The sequence below is a fragment of the Ictidomys tridecemlineatus genome, chromosome 13 (genome assembly GCF_052094955.1).
Source record: "Ictidomys tridecemlineatus isolate mIctTri1 chromosome 13, mIctTri1.hap1, whole genome shotgun sequence".
Lineage (NCBI taxonomy): Eukaryota > Metazoa > Chordata > Mammalia > Rodentia > Sciuridae > Ictidomys > Ictidomys tridecemlineatus.
In genome coordinates, this window is record NC_135489.1 from 23,030,035 (window position 1) to 23,056,476 (window position 26,442).

The window sequence follows — 26,442 nt, forward strand, 5'->3', positions numbered from 1 at the left end:
TTCATGAAATGTCATCATGGCGCAAAATGTTAAACTAGTGAATTATTTCTGGAATTTTTTATGTAATATTTTCAGACTGCAGTCGACTGTGGGTAACTCAGAAATTGAAACAGTGGACAAAGTGGGAATACTCTCAGTTGATTATTTGAAGAGGATTTGAACAAACTGTTCTTGGTCCAGATGCATTTCAATAGGAGTAAGTGTTTTAACCAAAAGGTCTTTCAGGAAAGTTACAAAGAACAAAAACAAAATTCTTAAACTCTATTGTCTATACATATTAATAATGAATGAAGTTAGAGCAAATGTTTTGACATAAGTATTATAGAGGGAGCAACTTCAGATGGGTGGTATCTTAGGCACCTGTGAGGTGTGGCTCAGGCAGGTGTTTCTGGGCAGCTGGGTTCCCTCACATCTTATGGTTTTTGCACCTTTTATGCCTAGAGGAAAGGACCAGCCCTCATCAGAAGGTTTAGCATTGACTCCAAGATGTGCCTAGAAACCCACAGCATGGATGTCATGCATCACCATAGGGTTCTGAAATTACTTCCTGGTTACCAGTTTGTGTAGATTCTCCTCTCCCAGATCCCGCATCTTCAACCCTTCAAAACACAGAACCTCACGATGCAGGGAGAAGTTAGCTAGGCCCTAAGTGAATCAATCACTGTCAAAGACCGGGCAGATAAGACATAAATGAATGTAATCACATATGATGAATCTGTGTTCCAGTAAAACTTTATTTGGCCCATTCTGATCAAGTTCAATAATGTTTAACAGATTTTCTTAAAATATGAGTAGTTATAACAATTCCTCTGTAATAATAATTATATATGAACTCCTGGTCAAGGTCAGCAGCTTATTCCTTTTCCCAAAAAGTAAAGCCACCCTCTGAGAACAAAATGGCACATGAGGAGAGGTGTACATTTCCTTTTCTTAAAAGAAAAAAAAAAGCAAAACCTAAATACTTCATATTTACATTTTTTCCATTTAAAAACTCATCAAACTCATCAGTGTGATTAATTTTATTTTAAATATAATTTTCTAATGTGTTGCAAGTTTTAATTCACAAATCATAGTTTGCTGATTAGATTTAAGGTGCTGTGAAGGGAGGGGGAACACAGTCCAGGCCCAACACTGGGGGATCCTCTCCCTACAGACTGACTAGTCTTCCTGTAGGTATCTTTGGGGTATTGTGGGGAAGGGAAGAGATGGACACCAGTGGTAGAAATGGTAGAGTATTCCAGGGACCGGACTGGGGTAACTGTCCCCACCACATGCTTTTGTAGAGGGCCTGTGTGGTCCATCTTAGGCTAACAGGAGGTATGAGGGCATGGCAGTGTTGAGTCCCTTTCTTTATTGTGGGGTCTCCATCCATGCTGATACATACCCCTGAGGGCCCTTGAAGTTGGCACCCTTCCTTCTACATCTTTGTACCTTTCTGAGCTCCTTGCTCCAAGGTGGCTAGCCCTCCAGTGCACTTCTTCAGGGCTTGCTCTTAGCCAAAGCTAAATGGATGATCACAATCAAGACAGTATTAATGAAGGATGACAGGTCCCATGTGAACCTTCCATCCTAAACCCTCTGATCTATGGCAGGCACCACACTGCTTTCCTCCAAAGGAGCAATTTGTGCCAAGAACATTTGGTCCCGAGGTAGGCTGGAGAGGGGCTGTGGGTATGTGGGCAGGGGTGGTGGGGGACTGGGGGGTGGATTGGAGGGATTCTTGGAATTGCTTTCTTCAAACTCACCCGTGTACGACATCCATTGGGGAATGAGGGCTGTGTCTTTGTGCATGTCAGGAAAGTGCATAGGGCTGCTGGAGGAGGCAGATGCACAGGCCTGGGAGAGTGACTGAGTCAGGCCTCAAACTGCTCTAATCTGAAACAAAGATTTCAGACCATGCAGGGAGGAGGCAAATGCAGCAGGGTGGCAGATGAGAACATTTAACTACTTGGAGAGCCAGAAAAAAAAAAAATGCTTGGCGACTAGGAGAAAGAACTAGTTCCATTTCAAATTTCAGTATATAAGAAACAATCTTCTGAAAGAAAGAACATTGCATGGGTCAGATGGTGATGGACTGGGAAGAAACATCTTGGACTAAGTTTTCTTACCAAAAAGTCAGAGTGACCTCAGAAGAGGAAGACATGATATTGTGGACAGACACTGACCTGGGGGCCAGGAGACTGGGATTCAAGGCTCACCTTAAGACTGAGGAGGCCTGTGGTCCTAAGCAAGTAATTTTGCTTCTCTGGGCCTAAGTGTTGTCCTCAGTTATTGGTTGAGGCTAGGTGGACCAGATGGCTTCAAAACTAAGTCTGCAAGCTGCCTCTGCACCCTACCACCCATGTAGGGACTGCAGACTCCTGTCTAAGAGGTGCTTCTTCCCTGCCTCCACCACTTCTAAAACCAGGCCTCCCTCTCAGCCAGGCTCCTGATCAACCCTCTCCCAGAGGTTAAAGGCTAGTTATTAAGGCAGTTTAAGAAATAGACATTCCTCTCGCTCCTCGGATCCTACATGTGATCTGCTGACTCCAAGGCAGCAGAGAGGGGCGGAAAGGGTGGCAGAGGTGCCAGGGAGGTGGCCTCCTGCCATGCCGGCTTCTCTGGGGTGGCCTCCCTCTCCAGTGGCTGAGGCCTAGATTTTCCGCTCTGGCCTCACCACCTTTCTTTGGAGAAGGCCTCCGTCTGCACAAGGTCTCCTGGGTGCTCAGAGATGCATGCGCCGTTGAGATCGCCCAATTTATTGTCAGGCAGATCCTCTGGCTTGGTGCAGAGCTTCAGTGCGCGGGAGATAAACACGTCCAGGTCAAACTGAGGGCTGGCGCCCCGGTCTACCGGGGTCTGGCTCTCCGGGGGAGAGGAGGACAGGCGGCGCTCTGGCCCGTCTGGGGGCGGACTGGCTCGATCCAGGCCGCCCTGCGTGCTCTTGACCCACTGCGCGATCTCCAGGAAGAGGCTGGCGGGCTCGTCCTCGTGTGCCACCGCGTCCGCTGCCACCCCGGCCATCGGGGGCGCGCCGGCTGCTTGCTTCCAGTGTGACAGGTCCAGGATGAGCTTGGGCTCCGAGTAGTGGTGCGGCTTGTTGTCGCGCCACAGCAGCTTGTCCAGGTAGGACGGCGACCCCACCTTGTAGTCGCAGGAACGCCCGTAGTCCGTCTCGAAGGCGCGCTCCATGGACGAGTGAGACTGCTCCAGGAAGCGCTCGGAACTGCTCTGCGAGTCCTTGCGCGGGTCCACCTGCACGTCCTCGGCCAGCGGCGCCGACCCAGCGCGCGGGTCGCGCTGCACCTCGCTGGAGTCCTGGCGTCGATCGGGCCGCCACTCCAGATCTGAGGACAGACTCACCGGGTACCTGCAAGGGTGCACACAAAGCGGTGATGGGACACCCAGGCGGGATGGCTTCCGGGAGGGAACCTAATCCCTGCCTGCCATTTGCAAGCCTGCTTTCCATCCGCTCCGCCCCCAGACCCTCCTGCTGGGCCCTCGCATCCCTCCCTGGTGGGAAGGTGGTGGCGCAGGTACAGATGGGTCTAGAAGGGCTCAGCTAGGGGGAATGGTTGTTCAACTTAACTTTGAATTCATTCACAGCCCTACCAATATTCTTGAGCTCCCACTATAGATGCTGTTTCTGAGTATGGCTTATTTAATTATATTATCCATTTCCATCCACTTACTGGCTCCAGACATTACTGGATACTGCTGTAAACAAATCAAATCCCTGTCCTCATGGAACTTTCTAATGGATCCTCCTAAATAATGACCCTCACACTTTTTCCTTTTTTATTAGAGCTTTATGGTTATACATGCATGGAAATCAATTCCAGTTCATGATCCCCCCCCTTTTCTCTCCCCTCCTCCCCTCTCCCATTCTCCTTCCTCTACTTGACTCCCGTTGGCTTGTTTATTAATTTCTATTTGGTTGGTTCTTTATATTATTCTATCCTTCCCTCCCTGTTTCCCTTCTTTTACTCTAGCTTCTGCCTATGAGAGAAAACATTTGACCTTCGAGTTTCTGAGTATGGATTTCACTTAGAATGATGTTATCCATTTCCATCCACTGGCTAATACTATAATTTTATTTTATTTTTTAATGGCAATCTTCAAACTTTAATATACATACAAATCACCTGGGGATCTTATTTAAACGTAGGCTTTGGTTCAACGGCTCCAAGGTGGGGCCTGGGATTCTGCGTTTCTGACGGTCGCCCTCTTGTTGCTGCTGCTGCTGCTGCTTAGATCACACTTTGAATAGCAAGGACTTAATGAGTCCTTGCTCACATCAGAATCAAATAGGGGAATTAATACGGTACCAGGCCTGCCTCATTGATCCAGTAGCTCTAGGGTGGGTCCTGCTTCAGCAAGTTTGTAACACTTTCTGAAATTTTAGAGGGGTGTCTAAGCTATAGGGCTGAGAGCCCCTGGCATTGTGGATCTGGATGGGGGCCTTGCAGCTCGTGCATTGACTAGAGCAGATGTGACCTACAGGAAGATCACGACACTATCAGGGGAGGCCAAAATGGTCCTTAGAATTCTGCCCTCTGCCAACTGCGCTGCAGCCATGGAATGGCCGAGAGCAAACCAAGGGCAGACGTGCAAGCAGACAGGTGTCAGCTCTCTTTCCTTTGGTCAGATGCTCTGTACAGAGCCAGGGTGGGGTGAGGGGAGTCAGGAAGCACCCAGGAGGCAGCAGCCCCTGGCCAGCTGCTTCCTGAGCAGTTTATCTGGTACTCACACAGGACAATTAGATAAGCCAAGGACAAGAAGGGTAACTGTGTGAAGGGGCAGGCCAGGCAGCCGCAGTTCACAGAGAGTGGTTAGAGAGGCGTGGGAAGGACTTACTACTGCTCTCCTCCCCCTGACACATAGGGCAGTAATCACTCCTAGATCTTGGAACTGCCTCCTCCCTTGAGTGGTCTCGGAATTACAGAGATCTCTAGAAGGAAGAGCATACGAAGACCCGACCTTTGGCTGCTACACACCAAGTACCAAACATCCGTTATCTCTGCTCTTCACAGCAACCCTTCAGACTTAGTGTCACCCCTGCTTTATAGGAGAGGAAATTAGCAAGCCAAGAGGTGAAGCAGTGCCCACAGGAGCAGGCCTGGAGCTAGGCACTTGTCACAACCTTTGCCATCCTTTTCCTTCATGCAAGTGTTATGGGGAAGTTTGGGAGCATAGGTGTACCCAGTTTAGTGTTGGTCAGATGATGGACAGTGGCCTAGGATCCCTGCTACAGTTTCCTCTGAGTTTGGCCCTGGCCATAGCCACCTTACAAGTAGCATAAGTCTTTACAAGCCACTGTTTATGCCCTCAAATTCTGTGGAGTGGAGGGGAGGGGCTGCAGGGAACATAGTCCAGGGCAGGCCCAGCTTGGGGGTGGCAGATGAGAGAACCTTCATTAATCTCTATTTTCTGGCAACACTTGAAAACAACAATTGACAACAACAACAAACCGGCAGACCTGTCCCAGAATAGCAGCATTGGCCTGGCCCTCCCTCTGTGCCTCCTTATTCTGAAACCCATCATCTGTCAAATGACTAAAAAGGAGGAATTGCTCATCTGTCACTTATATAACTAGCTGTCACATTCCCATGGCAGCGGGACTCCCAGTTAGGTCCCCTCGGAGCCCGAGCTGTTGAGCCTCCACTGCTGTTTCTAAACTGAGCAGCTATGGGCCCGCCTCCTGGAGTTAGCAGATGGCAAAGCCCGAGCGTGTGGCTGTCTGATCTAAGAACGTCAGAACAGGGAAGGATCTATGAGATCATTATGTGCCCAGGCAGAAATTGTTTAGAAATGTTATCTTCTACCCAACACTGATTCATTGGTAGTGGCTTCAGGGGATACTTGTGAAGGATCCTGAGGCCAAGCCCAGTTTAGTAGGAAAGAGTTCTATGATTGCTTTGCAGTACACTGACAGGGAGGCAGACTGGGGAGGCCCCACACATATTACTTGTGTGACACAACACCAGTCCCAACCTTTCTGAACTGAGGCTTCCTTACGGGCAATGCAGCCTCCTTTAATAAGCACTCTCAGGGGGTGTAGATGACAGAAAACATGAGCAAGCGTCTGCAGTTGTAAATTCTGAGTTGTCTTGTGTACTTCTTGTACTTCTTTGTGCACTTCTTTTACTGTTCCCTTTGGCTTCTCAAGGGTGAACTCCCAGGCTGCTAGGAGTGAGATCCTCCAGCGAGTACTCACTCAGGGCCCACTGTGCATATTGAACCCACGTTCAGTAGACTCAGGGTGCTGAGGAGCTCAGGGTGGCCGTGTTGCCCAAAAGCATCCCCTGACCTACACAGGCAGCACACCTCTGGTCATTAACTAGGAGTGTCTGGGGACAAGAGAAAGGCAGGCGGTGGGCTGGGAGAAGCACACGATGGGCCAGAGACAGGGAAAAAGGTCACAGAGGACGAGAGACAAAATGGAAATGAGAGGACAGGGGAACATGGCTCTAGACAGCAGGGCAAGAAGCCTCCGGAACCCACCTGTCCCAGTTGGAGAGCTGACTCTGACTGGCAGCCATCAGCACGATGTCATCAATCTCATCCTCAATGCGGAAGGGGTGTTGTGAGATGGGTTCGTCCTCGGGACAGGAGTACGGGCTCATGTAAGGGTGCTGCAGCCCCATCTCAGCCGTTAGGCGATCCATGGGGTTAAAGGTCAGGATCTTCTCTAGAAAGTCGATGGCTGTGGGGAGCGAAGCAGGACACAAAAGTCACACATTGCCCCTGCCAAGCCGAGAAGGAGACCCCTCAGCATGCGACTTTGTATATGAATGAAGAGAACCAGAGTGATGAGGTGGCTAGCCTGTCCTGCACTGGCTTCTCAGAGCCAGGGATGGGGGCCTGCAGTTGCTCTGTGGGGGATTCCAGGAAGCACAGGTTGGGGCAGTGGGAGAGCATCCAGGACAAGGTATGCTGCTGAGCAGTCACTCCTGGGTCACCAGGGGCTCAGTGCCACTGGGATTCACCTGGAGAGAATGTGGAACACACCTCACAAGTGGCCCTTGAGGGGCAGGGAAACTGGGGTAGTTACACCCACTCCTTCCAGGCTGAGGGCTACTGGGGGGAGGGCAGAGGGAGTGGGGAGCCTTAGCAAGAAAGGGGAATGTGCCGGGCACGGTGGCACACGCCTGTAATCCCAGTGGCTCGGGAGGCTGAGGCAGGAGGATTACGAGTTCAAAGCCGTCTTCAGCAAAGTGAGGTGCTAAGCAATTCAGTGAGACCCTGCCTCTAAATAAAATACAAAATAGGGCTAGGGATGTGGCTCAGTGGTTGAGTGTCCCTGAGTGCAATCCCCAGCACCCCCACCCTCTGATCCCACCAAAAAAGAAGAATGTGGAGGGGAAGGAGGGTCAGGCCTCCTCTAAGGCAGGGCTCTTTGCACCATATTTGGCCCCTGGAAGATTGAGGAACAAAGGTAGGTGGTTTGATTGATGTTCAAAATATTGAACAACCAAGCTGCAGCTCCCCTCTGGGCCAGGCAGTGACCCTCCAGTGGCTGATCAAGGGGAGTTCTAGGCTGTGGGAACCTGTCAACAGGACACTCAGAGGCCTTGGGCAGTGGTTGTTTGCCAACCGGTATGGCAGTGTGGCCAGAGTGCCCCAGCCCACGGGGTGTCAGGGTGCAGTCCTGCACATAGGCACAGCTGTCATGCTGAGAGGGGCAGTGGCCACTCTGTCCTGTGAGCTCTGCCCTGGGTCATCTCAGGGCAAGGCCTGTTTTAGAGGTTTGTGGTCCTCCTCAGCGCTGGAGTCTCTGCAGGATCAGCTTAAACCATGACTTGGCCACTCCTGTTCTGAGGGGGAAATGGAGCTGAGCTCAAAGCCTGAGCTGTCAGTCCCTCCAAGGGATCCAGGGTGGGCTTCAGCACGTTCCATTAACCTACCCTCATGCCGGCCCTGGATCTCTTTGCAGAAAAAGTCATCAATGAACACATTCAGAAGGTGACTAGCCTCCCAGGAGGACAGAGAGTCACTATGCACTCATTGGCAGAGAGATGAGGTAAGCAGCAGTAACTGATCGCTTCCTGGTACTCAGAGGGGGCTTCTGAGTCTGGGGCTGCAGACCTGGAATAGGATCCACCTAATACATTCTTAGGATTGGAAGGGTTAGGCAGGGCAGGGCCCAGCAGCAGGGCTGGGCAAGTCTTTCCCTCCTTGGGCCTCTGGCCTCTCTCTTGAGGCCCCTGACCTTTTGACAAGACAATAGAGAATTCAAGCTCTAAACACTGGTGGCAGCATTGCCATTGTCATCCTCACTGAGAAAGACAAGTGAACCCTGGAGCTGGAAAGTGCTGGCCCCCAAGGCTGCTCTACTCTCTGGGATGAAATTCTTCTCTTCCCTCTCCCTGACAGCTCATCTTCCAGTTGCTGCCCAGACACTTCTGGAAATCCCAAGATAGTAGAAAACTCTTCCTTCTATTGGACCTGGATCTGTCCCCTTTAACTTTCAGCCCTGGGCCCAGCTCTGCCTTCACTGGTTCCCCTGAACAAGCAAGTTCTGCCTGCCTTTCCCAGCCCCTCCTGCAGTGAGCGATGGCAGCAGGGCCTGGGCCAAGGGGGTGTGGCAGCAGTGATGTACCCCACTTTAAGCCTGACCCTCCTGCAGAAGTCTTGGCTTTGGCTGCAGGTGGCCACCCAGGGAGACCTGGTATGCCATGTACTGACAGCTTGGTCCTTGGCAAAGCCAAACTGAAATTAACCTCCCCCAATGTTTTTAAGGCATTTCTTATATAATGAAGCTTGCGTACAATCTGTCACCTTCCTCTGGCCCAGTTGATTCCAAGCTGGGCTCCTCAGACTACGTATTCTGGAAGGATTCCCAGGAGCACCTCTAGAGGTTGAGAGGCAAGATCGTAGGACCCTGAGCCTCTAGAGCCCCCTGCCTCATCCAGAGCACCCCTTTTACCTGTTCTGTATGCCAACTGTCTTTATCAGTTTTGTCCCTTTTGGTATATTTACTTGTTTTAAATAGAGCTCAAAATTGGGCATCCTTGGTTTGGCCTTGGGCCTGTCTCTTTTGTCCTGCATCTGTCATTGATGGCCTTTTGGGCAGCTGAGGGATCCTGTCACCTAGACGGAGACCTGTGAGTCTCTGAGAGTACAGCCAGGCTGATCTTTGGCTTCGTCCCAGTTCTGTGGGGCCTCAAATGCACAGCACAGGGAGCAATTTGCCCAAAGCCACACAGTCAGTCACTTGAGAACTGAGGTCTGGCCCTCCTGTTCTCTTCACCACAATCTGCCTTCCATGGGAAAAAGGTAAGGGGGACACAGGAAGAGAGGCAAGAAGGCAAACAAGAATGAAGAGAGGGAACAGGAAGCAAAATCAGGGTGGAACACGGAGGCCACTAATAAGTGCCCCAAGGCAGCTAGGGCTGAGCTCCAGGGGTGGTAGCCCACGACCCGGAAGAACAGGACACGCAGCTCTTGTCGGAAATGCTTGGAGCAGTAGAGCTTCAGATTGCAGATTTGTTCCGATTTTGGAATATCTGCATAGAAGTTACCAGTTGAAAACCCCTAATTTGAAGATCAGAAATCAGAAGTGCTCCAGAATCTGAAACTTTTGGGGCACCAACACGATGGATTTTGGGTTTTCAGACTAGGGATTCTCAACCGGTATTGAAGGCCAATGCCCACTGCCAAGGGAGCCTTGACCCCATACCCAGGACTGTGCTCTGCCCTCTGGGAGACCCGTCTACACCCAGCCCCCAGGGTGAAGCCAGCACTCTGCCCCTTGGGGTGCCGGCCTGGGGTCAGGTGCAGGTACCTTCACTGTTCACTTCGGGGAGTAACTTGCGCAGGGGCCGCTTCACCTCCCAGGTGCTGTTGACAAAGGCGGGCATCACCCTGAGCAGCTCGTCCTTGTCTTCTTCCCGGATCACAGGGATGGTCTCCAGGATGAGCTGCATCTGCTCCAGCTCGTGAGCCCCTGGGGAGGCAGACACCAGATGGTTAGACGTGGCTGCATGTGTAGAAGCCCCGCAGCGGCTCCGGCTGGCCTGGGAGGGAGAACACAGGGCAGTGGGATGGCACTGGGCTGGGCGTTAGGGCACCTGGGTTCCTGTTTGCACTTTGCCACTAACTTCCTCTGTGACTGTTGCAGGTTGTTTGCCATCTTGGTTTTGTCAAAAATAGGAAGAAGTGGTTGAATTTGGTAGTCCCCCAGTCCCCAGCCAGTCCCCTGTGATTCTGTGCCTGGAGCGGCCAGTCTGATGTACACTGAGCTGGCCAGTGCTAATGATGACAGCAGCTGGCCCTGGCTTCTCAAGTGTTCCTCCTCTTGCACACTTCCTATCAGGCTGGGGAAGGAAACAGTTTTAAGGTAGTTTCTGATTAGGAGGATTCCACCCAGAACATACTCAAGAGGAAGAAGATCAGGAACAGTCGACTGAGTTTGGAGTGCGCCATGAGCACACCATCTCTGCTCCTTGGGCACAGGGAGGCCAACGAGTTACTCCGGTTCTGTGGGAGCACTGAGGCAGGACAGGATGGAACCAAGTGTTCATTCTTAAGTGTGTGTCGAGTGCTTTGTCCTGTGGCCATGCTGGAATGAGCAAGAGAGTTCTGGTCCATCAGGAGCTTCAGTCTGTGTGTCTCAGCAACTCAGCTCATCTTCCAGGCGACCACTGAGTGCATCTGTGCTCCATTGCTGGTGCTGGTCAGGGCTGTCTCCTTGCTGTCCTCTTCTGACCCCAGACTGATCTCACTTTCATTTTTTCTTTTTTAGCCTGAGTGGCCTTTCCACTTAGCTCTGCTGGATTCAGTCCTCAGTCTCGCCTCTCCTTTCTCAAGAAGCCTCGTTGACCAGCACCTATAGAGGGCCTCCCCTGCCCACAGGTTACTATGGAAATCCCCATCTTCCGGAAGCTGGTGGTCTACAGTAGGGATTTTCTCATGTCCCTCAGGATGCCCTGTGTGGTACTAAGCATGTTCGAATACTGTGGCTGCATGCTGAGCAAGTGCCTGCAGCCTCAGGGTCCACCCCAAGGGGCCCTTTGGCCTCTCCCTGAAATGGGCTCATTCTTGGAAGGCCAGTTCAGGGACTCTGGGAGGCCTTTATGGGTCCCTTTTTCAAATGAACACTCCAGACTACTTGCCAAGGGACCACAAGGTCAAGGTGCAGACAGAGGATCCTGGTTCTTGCTCACAGAACCCAACCTGCTCCTCTGTGACACACAGACCAGGGATCGCAGCCTGGTGCTTGGGGTCACTTGCTCAACAACATGGTGAGAGGGCAGAGAACTAGCCCCTCAGTTGTCTGTTCCGGCCAGGGATCAATGGTGTCATGTTGGAGGCAGCCAGTGGAGTCCAGTAAGCTGCACGATGGGGCAGAAAGCAGGGGCTTTGGTGGCAGATGCCCAGAGGCAGACCTGGCCCTCACCTTCTCTGATTTCCTTCCTTTGTGGAAGCTTCCCTTGCCTTCTGGGAGCTGGGGGACAGGGATCATCTCTGGGAGAAGCTGATGAAATAAGTCCATGTGGAGGTTTATGTCCTAATCGTCCTAGGTGACCCTCTCTTGGATGGTGCCTTCTTGCTGCATCCTTATATGATAGAAGGCAGAGGGACATCTCTGGGGTCCCTTTTAGAAAGGCACTAATCCCATCCATGAGGGCTTTGCCTCCCTAAAGTCCCACCTCTTAATGCCACCACATCACGGCGGGAGATTAAGACAGGATTTTCACACAGGATGTTAGGGGGACTCACACATTCAGACCATAGTAAAATGGTTTCTCAACCGCCAAGGTTCTGTGCTCAAAAGGCGAATTTTAGTCTTTACAGTGTTGCCTGGAATTATAATAGGGTGCCTCCAAGAAGTGCCATAAAAGCCTAAGAAGTCGTTGCAGCAGAAAGGGAGCATGTTTGGGGATAAGCAAGTGTTTGCACCCAGTTTCCCTTTTTAATGAAAGACATTAGAAGAGAAGCAGATGGCAGTTAGCAACTTACCAGCAAAGAGCATTCTCCCCGTGAGCATCTCGGCCAGGATGCAGCCGGCCGCCCACATGTCGATGGCTTTTGTGTAGTTGTTGGGGGACAGGAGCAGTCGTGGAGAGCGGTACCACTTCGTCACCAACCCCTCTGACAGATAACCCTGAAAGACAAGAGTCCCCCTTCCACTGACCAGCTGTTTGCAGATGTCCTCCCATGCCCCTTCCGTTTGCCCTCCCATGGAAACGGGGTCCTTTTGGGGATCCCCTTCATTCTTGCTCCTTTTCTATTGACCTTGAAGGAACATTAGTGAACAGAAGTCCAGTTAGAGTGGCTGGGCCTGCTTTGTGAGGCTCCAAGGCTGGAGTTTGGGAATCTTATGAGGCCATATGGTTCTCCTGTGTGGAAAGGGATCCAGGTTATCACTATTTTGGAAGGAATGATTTCCCACCCTACTTGATGTAATTAAGCACAATATGTCTGCCCACATCTAGTAAGAAGATGGATAAATAGGAGTCATTCCCAAGTTCGTTACTGCCATCATCAGAGTAATGATGAAACACTGAAATTTCATTTACCCAGAGGCTAAATCTCAGAAATAGTCACATATTTGAAATTGAGCAGTAGCTTTGGTGCTGATGTTTATAATTAATGCTTGCCCAAAACCCAGACACCAGGCCCTCTGAGAATGGAACGGCCATCTTCGTAATGGATATAGGTAAATGGTATATGGAAACAGCCTGAGGGACAGAGTGGTCACAGCTCTGTTGGCCCAGGGGAATCTGGGGATCCTACATAGTATCTGTTAGGAACAGATTTCTTTGCTGATATGGCCAATGCCTAGTGATTTGTGCTGTGGGATGGAGTCTCTTCCTATTGCGTATGGTGATGACATAGATGGATTGGCATAGATACGAAAATATGCCCAGGCAATTTAGGAATTGTTTCCTATGCTGGTATGCTGGGTGCATTGGTGCACACCTGTCATTCCAGTGACTCAGAGGTTGAGGCAGGAGGATCTCAAGTTTGAGATCAGCTTCTGCAACTTAATGAGACCTTGACTCAAAATAAAAAATAAAAAGGGCTGAGGATATAGTTTAGTGGTAGAGTGTCCCTGGGTCAATTCCCAGTATTGTCTACCCCGCCCCCCCCCAAAAAAAAAGAAATTGTTTTCTATGTAATTTAGCAAATTGACCCAACAGTGAAGTGTGAGAACATCCACTTGGATCCCCTGGAACAATCTCCCTGATGGAAGAACAGAGAACTCAGACCATGTGGGAGCGAAAGTTAGGACTGATGGGATCTAACGGGAGAGGCTAGGGACAGTCACGTCACTTGCTGTTATAGTTCCCTGTTTGGCACCAGAATTGTCCTTTTTACTGATGTAAAAAGTATCAGAGATCCAGGTTAAAGCTGATGAAATCAGGAAGCCCAAGCACCCAGGACCTTTTGTTCTTTTAATCAGAAATCTCTTCATTTGTTGATCAAAGGTTTATTCAATTCTAAAACCTGCTGAGGGCCCCAAATTATATCGGCTGTCCCCCCACCGTACGGCCTGTGTTTCTGCAGAGCAGGTCCTCAGACTGGCTGAAGGAAGGAAGCAAGCAGAAGAGTCTTGTGATATTAACACACACACACACACACACACACACACACACACACACACACACACATTTTGTTTGTTTGTTGTTTTGTTTGGTCCACAGCTCCCTCCCAAGGCAGACTCAGAAACTTGAATTTCTCTCCCCCAAACTGAGTCATAAAAACACTAATCTACCCCACCTTTCTGCCTTTAGCTGGCCATGAGGAAATTCCTAGAGGGCACTGGAGGGCACCCAGAGAGGAACTCTTATGAGGCCGTAGAGCATGGGAACTCTGTCCCCTTTCCCATTCTGCCCTGTGAATCTCTTCATCTGTATTCTCTGTGATGTCCTTCATAATACACCTGTAAATAGATTTCCCTGAGTCCTGTAAGCCTCTTGAGCAGATTAATCAAACCCAAGGAAGTGTTCCTGGGAACCTGAATTGGTTGCTAGCTGGTCAGAAGGTCCAGAGCCCACAGCCTGCTACCGGTGTCTAAAGTGGGGACAGTCTGGTGGGACTAGCCTTCATCCTATGGGATCCAATACTCTCCAGGCAGAGAGTGTCAGAATTGAATTGAATTGGAGGCTGCCGAGCAGGTGGCCTCTATGGAATCCATTGCTTGTTCCTTCCCTCCCCACATCTTTTGGGGTCACAGAAGTGATGTGTGTTGGGAGCAGATAACAGGGGGGACTGGGTGGGAACTGGGTCTTATTCTCTACCCTCAGCACCCCACAGCCCTGGCCTCCATCACCCTACAGTCTTCCTCCTCCAGGAAGGTCCTCAGATTCCTCGCCATCCCTGGCTGGCTGACACACTCAGGCCCGAGTCCTCTCCCTGCCCTGTTACTGTTTCTTTACGTCTCTGCAGCAAGCCTGCCCCTTCCCAGGAGCACCAGAGGACGCGCCCTTCATGGGCAGCAGCACCATCTTGCTCTACAGCAGCGTCCACCTGGCCCCGCTCGTGCCTGCCTCTGAGGAACAGCGAAGCAACACTGTTGAATCCCTGAAGGAAAGGCGGAGTGAGCCAGCTGCGGCTCCATGGTCGGACCCCCTTCCCCATGTGGCATCTTCTGCAAGAACCACTGGCCCTGTCTTTGACATATTTGACTTTGTGGACATGGAGTTCCAATTGCCACCTTCAAAGGTTAGTGGAGAGTTCACGTAGGCTGGCAGCTCCTCGAGGTTTGTCTTATTTATTTCAGAATAGGCTCGCTGATGTCATTATTATAGGAGTTTATTTTTTTTAAAGCCAGGTTTAATCTGCGTGGAGGTAGAATTTGACCTATTAGGGCACAGTTCTGAGTATTGATGAAAGCAAAGGATCATGTCACTGGCATCATAAACGTGACATGTCATAAGTCCATCACCCCAAACAACTCCCTCATATCCCCTCTGGACACCCCTGCCCCAGGCTCTAGCAACCACTGTTTCTGTCCCCCTACCCCACCCTACCCGGGTTTTACTTGGCATAGAATGTCATGTAAATGGAACCACAGTAGGTAGCCTTTTGAGTCTGAACCACTTCCCTAAGCATAATGCATCTGAGACTCACCCAGATTGGGTGTCCAGTAGTTTGTTAGGAATTTAAGTGTGATTCTAAGAATTACAGAGACCAGCCAAACTGTCTGTACAATTTCTTCGCTTTGGGATGGGTGAGTTGTAAATAGATAATGGCTCGATTTCATTTTACAGTCAGAGGGTGAGATTTTCAGGGGCACACTAAAGAAAAGAGGATCCAGAGGGGGAGTGGCTTAAAGGGGGTTTTCTCTGACAGGTCAATGAACAGTCTTTTATGGAGTGGAATGTTCTGGAATTAATCTGTCTCTCTCTCTGCAGAGTCCAGGGCTGGAGAAAAGAGGGGACACAGGGCTTCCTTCTGAAATACCCTCCCTGAAAGATGTTCATATGACAAGCCTGCCCTTGGGCCAGAATCATGGACCAGGCTGTGGTACCAGCTAGGGACGTTCCTCCCTGGCTCTTCCCGACTTTTGAAGGAAAGCCAAGCTTGCTGTTTCCCTAAGGCTACCTGTCCCTTAAGCTCTTCACCAAACACAAAGGGATCTTTCTTTTAAAATGAAGAAGCTAAATATTTTATTTGGTTCTTATTTTACTGCAAAGCGGTTTCTTCATTGTGTAAAAATAGCACCAGCGAATGCAGCATATTGTACAATTAAGATAGTATTGTTCTTCATCTGACGCTGTACAACCAACACGTTGCTCCATTCCTAAGTATTTCTAGTCCAAAGATCATTAAGTATTTTGAAACAAATCCAGGGATGGATTTGAGCAAGTTGCAAAATTATATAAGGATAACAGGGTTATCTTTGAATCGCATGATTTTTAAAGGTAGTTTTGATTATGGATAATTTCATGAATTCTGAATACCAGAGCTTAGAGTTTGCTCTAAAAATCATAAGGTGTTTTTTTTAAAGGTATATATTTTATTTATCTGAAATTGTTAGGAAGGGAAGAATTTTCTTCCAGGAGCAGTGTTGAGAGTAGTTTCTTTCCCATTGATATTTCTGAAAACAGTTCCTATAACCCTTCTGTCCCCCACTAACTTAAGACAGCTATGCTGGAATAGGTGATTTCACACCAGTTTATTTAGGCACCTGCTTACAGTAGGCTTACAGTAGGCTTACAGATTTTATGTATTTTTTTTTATGTATTTCTCATATTCTGCACTTACTAGGCATCTAGTTCTGAAAGGTTACTCAGTGTCATCGTTATCAGCTAGCGAGCTGATAAAGGGGTTTGTTGACAGCCCTGGATTTTCTGCAAGTGCTTCATTAATTTCTGATATTTCTTGTGATGAAGGAACACAGAGTTCCCTGGCAGCTTGTACACTTTCCAAAGCACCAAACTCATCTTGCATTTTCAATTTTGTCCCAACTAACGGTGACCACAATAAATAACATCTCCCAAATCTTCCTGGGCAAAACTGCTGGTCCCTCTGTTCTGAGGCCATTTTCTGTTGCTGTTTGTTCATGTTTCTGTGTGAATGTGACCAAGGACAGAGCGGGTCTGGGGTGCAATGCTGGGACAGTGCCTGCCTTCGGCCACCAGGGCCACACTCCTTGAACTCCACGCCACTCTCCACAGGGGCATTGCCAAGGTGCTTTACTGAGGTGTTTCAGGAGCACAGGGCAGAGGAGAACTTGGGAAGCTGCAATGTCTTCTGCTGAGCTCTGAAACATGAGAAGCTTTGGAAAGGTGAGATGGGAGCCATAAGAGCTCTGAGGGGTGGTTACAGGGAGCAGGGAGTCCTGCCTGCAATTGAGATGATCAGAGGGGTCTCAGTGAGTGTTGCTTTGGGGTCCATGACACAAGACTGGTGATCAGAATTGAAAAAGGAGTTCCAATTGAGTGAATGGGGTAAAAGAATTTTCTTTTTTTTTTTTTTTTTTTTGGTTATAATTGGACACAATACCTTCATTTTATTTATATGTGGTGCTGAGGACCCGAACCCAGGGCTTCGTTCATTCTAGGCAAGCAATCTACCGCTAAGCCACAACCCCAGCCCAGTAAAAGAATTTTCTAGGGAGGAAAACAATACCCAGATGATAAACTGAATTTTATCATCAGGGCTCATGAATCTGGAAGGGAGCGAAATGCCCCCATGGCCTCTCTGCCCTGCCTGCTGCTCCATCTGGGTGGTGAGGAATTCGTCCTCAGGGATCATAGGTGGTCCTCCTGAGCAGGGCATGCTCATGGCCCCTGGCCAGGGAGAGGTGGTGGGCACATGCAGGATGCACACGTGGGCACTGTCTAAATGTGGGTGTTGCAGGCCAGCTGGGGCAGGCCATGGAGTGAAGCTACAAGGATCACTGCTGTGCAAAGACAGAGCCCCCACTCCTGTCATTCATTCTCCCTCACGGCCACTTGGCATGCAAGAGGCCAGGCTGGAGTGGCTCTTTCTAATGGTCTTTTTCCTTCTGCTACCTTGTCACTTTGTGTTCCTTGTTGAGAAGAACTCTGGAGGCACTACTGCAGTGGCGGCGGCGGGGGTGGTAGTGGTGGGCAGTTGTATATAGTTTCTTTTCTAGATCTTTCCACGGGGGCCTTTGGGCCTTCTGCAGCTGTTGTTCCTACCAGGCCATTTTGCTGTCCTTGTTGAATGGTGCAGAACCCACGGGATGCTTTGCCTTTGAAAGCTTCAAAGGTGTTTGGGAAATAACCTAGCAACAGCTGCCTGTGCAGAGCATAATTAGGGAGCCCCAACAGTTCTAGAGACAAGGTATAATTAAAGCTCTGAGCACTCCCCTTGCAGAGGGTGCAGGGAACCAGCACTCAGTCCCAGTCGTCTGTGAGGGTGTTCGGAACAGCCTGGATCCAAGTCACTCCAGCAGGATGGGCCCCAGTGCTGCCCCAGTGAGTCTGCACTGGGCAGGTGGATACCACCCTTGCCTGCCCCTCCACGTCCCCTTCATCCCTGAGCCTGCTGTCTTATGTCTGGGAGCTGGAGCTGGGAGAGATGGCATGATTCAATAACTTTCTATTCCACCCTTTAGTGACATGTGCCTCCTAATCCCTTGCAGGTACAATGAATATAATAAATGGGACAACATTATCCCCGAATAAAGCCTCAGCCAACTGTGGTTCAGTGTGGGGGTAGATGTGGGACAAGTCAGGGAGGGTTATTTCTCTCCTCCTTTTAAGTCAATATTTAGGGTGGCTCCTGTTTCCAGGCTAGGATGTGGAGGGTGGGAGGAATCTAACAGACTGACCTTCCCAACCAGAAGTCTCTTGAACGTGTCCTTAGAGTCTGACATATGTCAGTCCCTGTGTGGAGGATACAGAGATGGTTAACATCATCCCTGTCTTCAAAGAACATGTCATGTGATTAGAGAGAGGACACATTGATAGGAAAAGTGATCTCAGGACAGGAAGTAGCCATGCTCGGCATTTAGGTGAAACCTATTCTGTGCCCAGCCCTGTGTTAGCATTTTACAAGGAATTCATTCAGGAATTCTTTCATCCACCTTTGGATTTGGCTCTTTCCAGAGTGGGGAAACAACTTATCCCAGACCCAATAGCAGGGAAGTAGTGGAGGGTGCCCATGCACACTGTGGGACCTCCCCACTGTGACACGCCAGGACAGCCCTCCTCTCGTCGTGCAAATGTCCAGAGGAGATCCCTGGAGGAGGTCTGAGCTGGTCTTGAGGGATGGGGACCTCTGAGATATGTGTGCGTGTGTGTGGGGTGGGGGGCAATGAGGTGGTGACAGGAGCCAGTGTGCATAAAGTGGGATAGGGGTGAGAAGACCTACAATGTGCACAGGGGCAGAGAGACATTTAGATTCAGGGACAGATGGGCGATAGGGGGAGAAGGACCTTTGTTCTGAAAGTCAATGGTCCCCAAGGTTCTCCTTGGTTTGAATCCAGGGAAGTGCTTGTGAACTTGTAGATTTCACAAAACTACTGACTTCTTGCCTTCTGATCTCGAATGAGCTCCCAGGAAAAGCTTTTACCTCTTCCCAGTTTGAGAAGCCCAGCTGGAACAAAGGGTGCTGTGGAGGAGGAAGACAATGGGGAGGAGGGATGGCAGTGGGGATGGGAGCCCTGTGCTGGGGTCCTAGCTGTTCTTCCTATAGGAGGGGCAGTGTTGGGGGGCTGTAGGCTCTGTGGTCCTCCAGCACACCCAGCTGGGAGAGACTGCGAGGCAGGCTGGAAGCAGGGAAGTCGCTATCTGGAGAGAAGGGGATTGGTGGGTGCTGGAAGGCCTCGGGAGGCCCAGGGCACATGCTTCCTTGGAAGGGATTGACGTGCATAGTGTCCCCCCACTGCCCCCCATCGTCTAGCAGAAACTAGGTCAAGCCTCAAAGAAACCAGACCCTGGAGAAGCAGAACTTTTGTCCTTGTAGGGGAAAGAGATTGTCACATGGATACTGTGGTTCTGGCAGGGTTGGGGTCTCCAGAAGACCTCGTGGTGAACATGCAGCAGGAAGCATAGGTGAGACCTGAAGGAATGGGGGGACCCAGTATGTGTCGTCTGGAGAACTTGGCAGCTGGTGAGAGAGCTTCATGACAAACCTTCAGACGTTTGTCATTGGGAAGAGCCAGTTAATCTTGTCTCTGGGGTTGTGGAGAGGGCAAGAGCCAAGGTGTACGACAGAAATCTATGATGTGATAATGTCACTTATATCTAGGGCTGCCCGCGGGGGGACTGGGCTCTCGAGGAGGGCAGAGGGTCCAATACAGAACTGACAGATTCATGGAGACACATGCCAATATTGTGCTCCTGATGGACGTCCTAAAGTTGGCTTCTCATACAAGATCACCCAGGGATCTTGATTGGTTAAACACAGATTCCATTTCTGTTGCACAAGGTGATGCTGATGCTGTCTTTTGGGGGGCCACTTAGCCAGTCCCTAGATGATCTTCCATATGCTGACCTGCCTAAGAACTTATGACTCGCCTTGCTTACAGATTTCTTTAAGCCCAGCAACAGAATGACATTCAATAGAGGTTAATTCTTTGTGTTCCAGATGCTCATCAAAAGATCATTTAGAAAAAAACAATACCCTGCCACAGGCAAATATGGCCTTCTTCTCCATAGTCTGCTCCCTGTGAAGGTATAAATCTTATTTGTGCCAATACATATATTAGGCATGTTACAAATCCTTTTAAAAAAGATTTGCCAAATAGCCTTTATTATTGCTGACTTCAGACTCCTTCTATTTAACCCATTTCCATGAAAACACACAGCAGGAAATCTCTCCAACGGAAGGAGGAAACACACAATCTTTAAAGCTCAGTTCATAAACCATAATCATTGGTAAGTCATCTGGCACATTCTATTTATGAAGTTTATAGACACGGGGAAGAAACAGTTTCATAAAATCAGCTGATTGGAGTTTGCATGAACTTCTAAGATGCCCTCAATGTTGATCTGCAGGCTCAGTAGTAAACCATTTGCCTGGCATGCCCGAGACCCCTGGATTTGATCCCCTGCATTGATAAATAAATAAACTAAATAAATAAATAAACAAACTAATACATGGTCTGAATATTGATCAGCTAACCCTCTTTCTCAGACTCCCTCTTCTGGACTCTGTGTTTCGGGGAATCCTGTCCATTGGAATTCATCATCTCTTCTCAGGTTTCCATGGAAATAAAATGAAAAACTTAGTGAAATTCCTTTAGGCTGGCAACCCTTGTTGGACAGACTTTTCAGACCATATGTGGTCACTTTACTTTTTAAAAAATTGCTTTTTAAAAAATTTATTTTTAATTGTGGTTAAAAAATGCATACCATAAATTCAACATCTTAACGATTTTTTAAATGTACTGTTCAGTGGTATTGAGTACATTCATAATGTTGTACAATTATCACCACCATTCATCTCCAGAACTCTTTTCATCTTGCAAAATTGAAACTCTGTACCCATGAAACAATTCCCTATTTTCCTTTCCCTTTGTCCCTGTCAACCCCCATTCTATTTCCCGACTCTATGAGTTTGATGGGACTGGTCTTCCTAATAAGGGGAATCACATGGGATTGGTCCTGTTTCTGGCTTGTTTCACTTGGCGTAATGTTCTTCCCCTTACTCTTCAACAGCAGGACAGAGGGGCCAATGGAGATGGCCTTCTTTTAAAAAGCCCTTTGTCACAATGCAGTTGTATTCTAATTCAACTAGAATTTCTTGTCACAGATAGGAGCTGTGGACCTTATCATCATGGGGTCCAAACACGGACTCTGAATGCTATTTCAGTTCGAAGACATGATAAAATGTTTTGTTTATCCAGAGAGGTACCAGGGACAGCATCCCTACCACCACCATCCTCACCAGTATCTGTGGCTGGGCTAATTAGAGACGTGGGTGGGGGGGAATGCTTGGTCCAGCTGCTTCAGCCTCAGTGTCTGCACCTGTTGTGCTGCCGAGGCCTCTCCTCTGCGGGGTGTTAGCATCCTAGAGGGCTGCATCATTATCAACAGCAATCTTTTTGTTTTGTTTTGTTGCTTTGTTTTAGACAGGGTCTCTGTTGGCCAGGCTGGCCTCACACACCATCCTCCAGCCACACTCATCCACTTGAGTAGCTGGAATCAAAGGCGTGTGCCATTGTACCAGTCTTCAGCAGCAATCTTTAAGTGAGGAGCCCTGCTGGGCCACAGTGATTAATTTTTAATGGATCTGTCTGTGAGCAAATGGCTCCTTTTAGGAAGATGCATTAACTGCCAGACCATAAAAAGACATTTTTCTTGCTGACTTTCAAGGGGAAATCTGGTGGCTCTCTGTGGCAGTGTGTCTCAGATCTGCTACAGGTTAAAAGCACCTGAGGAACTTAAAAAAATCCTGATATTCGGGCCACTCATCACACCAATTATATCAGAAGCTCAGGGTGGTACCCAGGCATCCATAATTATTAAAATTCCCAGGTGATTCCAAGGTGTAGACAAATTTGAGGACCAGAATCTTAAGAGTTCTATAGTTCACCTACTTTGAAAGGGAAAGTGGTATTTTCATGGTTTCCCAATTAATGCAATTCTCTACTATTTCTAGCTCCACCTAACACAAAATGACTCCTTGAATTGCTGCTGAGGTCTGATCTGGTGGAAGTAAGAATCTATTGGAAAAGGACTAATCAAACAATGACTAATATTTACTGAGAACTTGTGATGTGCTAGGCATCACAAGCGCTACTTTCTCATTAGTGCCTTCAATTATCAAAATGACCTGTGAAAAGGCATACAGAGATGAGTCACTTGACCAAGGTTAAATTAGCTAATAATTGGCAGAGCTGAGATTTGATCCCAGCAGCGAACAAAACAAAGTCCCTATAATCATGGAGCACACGACTTAGTAGGAAAGACAGCTGAACAAACAAATGTATGTGTCCAGTGGAGATAAATGTGAAGAATAAAAACAAAGCAGAGTAAGGATATAGGGAGAGATGGGACGGGTGGTTCAGGAAGGCCTCTCTCATCAGAGGACATCTGAGTAGAAACAGAGCAAATCAAGGGAGGAAAACTGTGGCCTCCCGGGGAAGGGCACCCGAGAAGGTGAGCTCTGAGCTGCAAATCTCCCCTTTCTGTCTTCCACCTCTGCACCCAAAGAAGAGCAATATTCTCACTTCCCCTTCCACCTAGCAAACCTTTCTCTCCCATCCCTCATGAGCATGCAGGGATACATCATTGAGAACATCCCAGAGGAGAGAGTGAAGCAGTACAGGTGGAGTGTCCATTATGCACAGGGATTTTGCCAGCAGTAGATCAGCTCACCTCATGAGAACCCTGTTTGAGATTTGTATTTACTTTTAATTTCTATTTAGGGAAATTATTTCAGATTCATTCCATCTGACTGACAAAGCTGATAGAGTTGACAACTCTATGATAGGTGCTCACTTAAATGTTGAATGAATGGGATAAAAGACTTAATCTAAAGGATAATTGCTATGTCCACAATTGTGCGCTTAAATTTATCATTTAATGATAAGTCCATGTTAGTAACTGAACACTAGTCAAGAGGAAAATTGTTTTTTTTTTTTTTAACATTTAACTGCCATGTTAAAAAACCATAGGGCAAAGTCAGTCTCTGTTCAAGACCAGCTCTCTGAAATCTAAGGGTTCCCCCAGGTGTGAGTATGGGCTTGGATTTCTATGTCACAGGATAGTGATGCTACAGGATAGTAACTGAGCCCTCTCATCTGCTAATTTTGTCCTTGAGGTCAGACTTAGGGCTGCCACTTCACCTTCAAAAAGGCAGGAAATATCAGTTCAAAAGCACTTCTGAGTAATGTGTGCAATGGTGAGTATCTGGCAGATGCTGGGTACTATCCTCAGCTCTGTCTTCTTTCAATTGATCATCAAGACAGTTGCACGAGGTGGGCAGTATTACATCCCTGCTCTGCAGAGGAGGAAGCTGAGGCAGGGAGCTTGATGGCACAGGAGGGACATCACAAAGTCCCTCATCAGACAGGTCCCTGCATGCCTCTCCTGCTGCAGCCTCCTGCTGTCTGCTCAGCTCCTCACAGCTGCTCATCCCTCCCAGATGTTGGAATCTTCCTTCAGAGCATGTGCAGAAAAACATGAGGTTCAGGAACTTCCCTGAACTGCCCCTTGCCTGAGTTCTGGATTGAGACACAATCTTCCCTGAGGATAGCTCAGATGCAGTCAGTGGACTAAGAGAAGTACAAAGAGATACGTCATCATCTGGCTTTCTTTTATGGACACAGGATCAGTGGAACTTAGGTCTGTGGAGTATGACAGATCTTAGAGCCCTGGGGTGGCTTAATTATACAGAGGCTGTGGGAGGGGACTGCCATGGGCCCCAGAGAATGTATCTGAAATGTGTGAGAGGTGCTTCTTTCATGGGCTGCAGAGGAAGGACAGGGTCTAGGGGAGGACGAGGCTCCCACTGCAGGGAGAGCCCTGAGCAGTGATCAGTATGTTGGTAGTAAGTACCTGCTTAAACCATGTGGTCCAAGGAGCCAGGGAGGCCCTGCCTGCCCAGGACTTGGCTACCTGGCGGATCTCACTACAGATCACTGTTTTTAGTTAAGGCAGCATTTCCTGATTGGGTTCACATCCTAACAATAGGTATTAGGGGAGATAAGGATGTATGTCCAAACACCCTTGGGACAAGCTGGCAACCACCAACATATTTATGAAGTCTTAGGATCTCTTAGATGGGGCTTAGCATTTGACATTCATCAAACCTCTTTGATCACATATCCCATTTTTTGGAGGTGCATCTTAGGAACCAATTACTTTCAGGGCAGGCTATGGGAAACGCCAAGCAAGCCTGTTCACATGTCAATATGGTGGCTGAGAGAGGAACATTGACTATCTTCTATCAGCAAGACTTAACACTATGATGCCTGGTACCTGCTGAATGTGGCTCTATGTGAATGGGAGACACACACTGCAAGTGAGTCGGGTAGTCACTGTATGAAGAAAGAGAAAGTGGGTCAGGATGGATCCGTGTTTGCGGGGGGGATCTCTTAAAAAATAACGAATTATAAACATAAGGTTAGGTCTGAAGTGAATAATTATTTTGAATCAGAAAAGTAATGGAAGAAAATTACAAATTACAAAAAGGTGGCAAATACTATAACCATAATTCATAAAATAATATTTTTGCTAATTATCTCCTTGGTAGCAAATATGAACATTATGCATAATTTTTAATCTTCTCTTCTATGACAATTTTGCAATACAACATTCTACAGAGAGAATTTTTAAGATAACAGGGCTTGAGAGATAATTGAAAAGATAACAGTGTTATCTCTAATATAGTTAGTATTTTAGGTGGTTGATAGTTTAGAAATTTCTCTCATGTTCAAAACTAGTTATGGCAATATCTTATGCATTTGCAGGGTTATGATCACATTTGGGAAGAATCCTATTACATATTCCTTTGTAGATGAGCTGAAAGATTCAGCTCTTACCCCAGGACTACTGGCAAGAGAGGTAACTGCAAATCATGAAAACACATCCCACTAATGTCGAACTAAATGCTCAACCTCCCCTTGGTCAGATTCCCCCCCAAAATTCCTGGCCATGTGATCATCACCAAACATAAGGAAGCATGGTGGAGGGAAGGTCAGACTGTCAACAGACCACTTAATAACATATTGTGCTCAAAATAACTTTTTTGTGAATATTATAAAAATACATGATCATGTGTCATAGTTTGGATCAGGAATGCTCCACTCATATGTTGAAGGCTTGGTTCCCAAAGCAGTGATGTCCACAGGTGAGTCTCCTGGGAAATAATTGGATCATGAGGGCTCTGATTTCATCAATTGGTTAATGCATTGATGAGTTCATAACTGATGACATTACTGGGGAGTGGTGGAAATGTTAGGAAGCTGATCACTGGGGGTATGACCTAGAAGGATGTATCTTATCCCTGGCCCCTCCTCTCTCTCTCTCTGCTTTCTGCCGTGAGGTAAGAAGCTTTCCTCTACCACACTCTTCCACCATGATGTTTCTGCCTCACCACCGGCCTAAAAGCAATGGAGCCAGCTGACCAGAGCCTGAAACCGTGAGCCAGAATAAATCTTTCTTTCTTCAATTTGTTTTTCCCAGCAAAAAATCTGACGAACACATCGTATGCCTTGGGCAGAGTTGTGTGAGAGGCTTGAGGTTAAGCTTCATGAGGTCTGTGATAAATCTAGCTCTGAATAGGAACAAAAGGGGTGAGAGAAGAGGATAATGATCAAGGAGAACAGGAAAGCCTCTTGTTAGAACTTCCAAACTAGGAAGCAAAGCAGGGAACCTTTCTTGAAGTCACTGATGGGAGAGCCCTTGTCCTCACAGGCTGAGGCCAATTATACAGAGTGGTCATCCTGGAGAACTTGTGGGAAGGCCCTGGGTACTCTCCAGGAGAGGGATTGTGGACAGAAATGAAATTGATTTTTGTATATTGCTCTTATATTCAGCAACATTGCTAAATAAAGTCTTTAATTAAATCACTAATTTCTCTGTAGGTTGAGGTTTCTCTAGACACTGCTAACATCTGTGGACAATAATAGCTTTGGCTCATTTCCCTTGCCTGGCCCACTAATGCAGTGATCGTGGGCAGACAAACTCCCGTCCTATGGCATCCACAATGCTACCCTGGCAGATCAGGTATTCTTATTCCTGTTTTACAGATTAATAAAGTAAGGTTTTGAAAAGACGCAGCTAAGTGTTAAATCTGGGTCCTGGGTCCTGTTTTCAACAGTGATGTGTACTCTATACCCTCAATTATCAAACTCGAGCATGTATCCGAACTTCCTGGAGGGTTTATGAAACCTCAGAGCGGGGGCCAGAGAATTGCATGTCTTACAAGTTCCCAGGTGCTGCTGCTGCTGGCTTGGGATCACACTTTGAGAGCCCCTCTGTTCTACAGAATGAAATGTCTGAGTCTTCCTGCTTTCATTCAGCCTACCTTCCTTCTCTGTTCAGGGCTCAAGTGCCACACCTCTCCTCCACGCATACACAGGGA

The 26,442-nt window shown here is 48.2% G+C and overlaps 1 protein-coding gene and 1 long non-coding RNA gene across 6 annotated transcripts in view; one reads left to right on the forward strand and one right to left on the reverse strand.

Annotated features, from left to right (window-relative positions):
- Positions 1–714: 714 nt before the first annotated feature.
- The window catches only part of Mapk4 (mitogen-activated protein kinase 4), a 145,972-nt gene continuing 120,244 nt past the window's right edge, over positions 715–26,442 (reverse strand). For 3 of the 4 annotated variants that reach the window (XM_040273101.2, XM_078030035.1, XM_078030036.1), the window contains 4 exons: positions 11,944–12,088; positions 9,767–9,928; positions 6,484–6,685; positions 715–3,349 (listed from right to left, as the gene is read on the reverse strand). In XM_040273101.2, coding sequence (XP_040129035.2) covers positions 2,653–3,349; positions 6,484–6,685; positions 9,767–9,928; positions 11,944–12,088 — 1,206 coding nt within the window. In that variant the 3' untranslated portion in view covers positions 715–2,652. The remainder of the gene's footprint in view (positions 3,350–6,483; positions 6,686–9,766; positions 9,929–11,943; positions 12,089–26,442) is intronic. The other variant, XM_078030037.1, reaches the window with a different exon arrangement.
- LOC144369784 (uncharacterized) lies at positions 6,681–16,434 on the forward strand. 2 transcript variants are annotated; one of them, XR_013429561.1, is made up of 4 exons: positions 6,681–8,002; positions 10,727–10,836; positions 14,377–14,652; positions 15,345–16,434. It is a non-coding gene; the product is annotated as an uncharacterized LOC144369784 (long non-coding RNA). The 2 variants fall into 2 exon arrangements; XR_013429560.1 differs by having other exon boundaries at positions 10,727–14,652.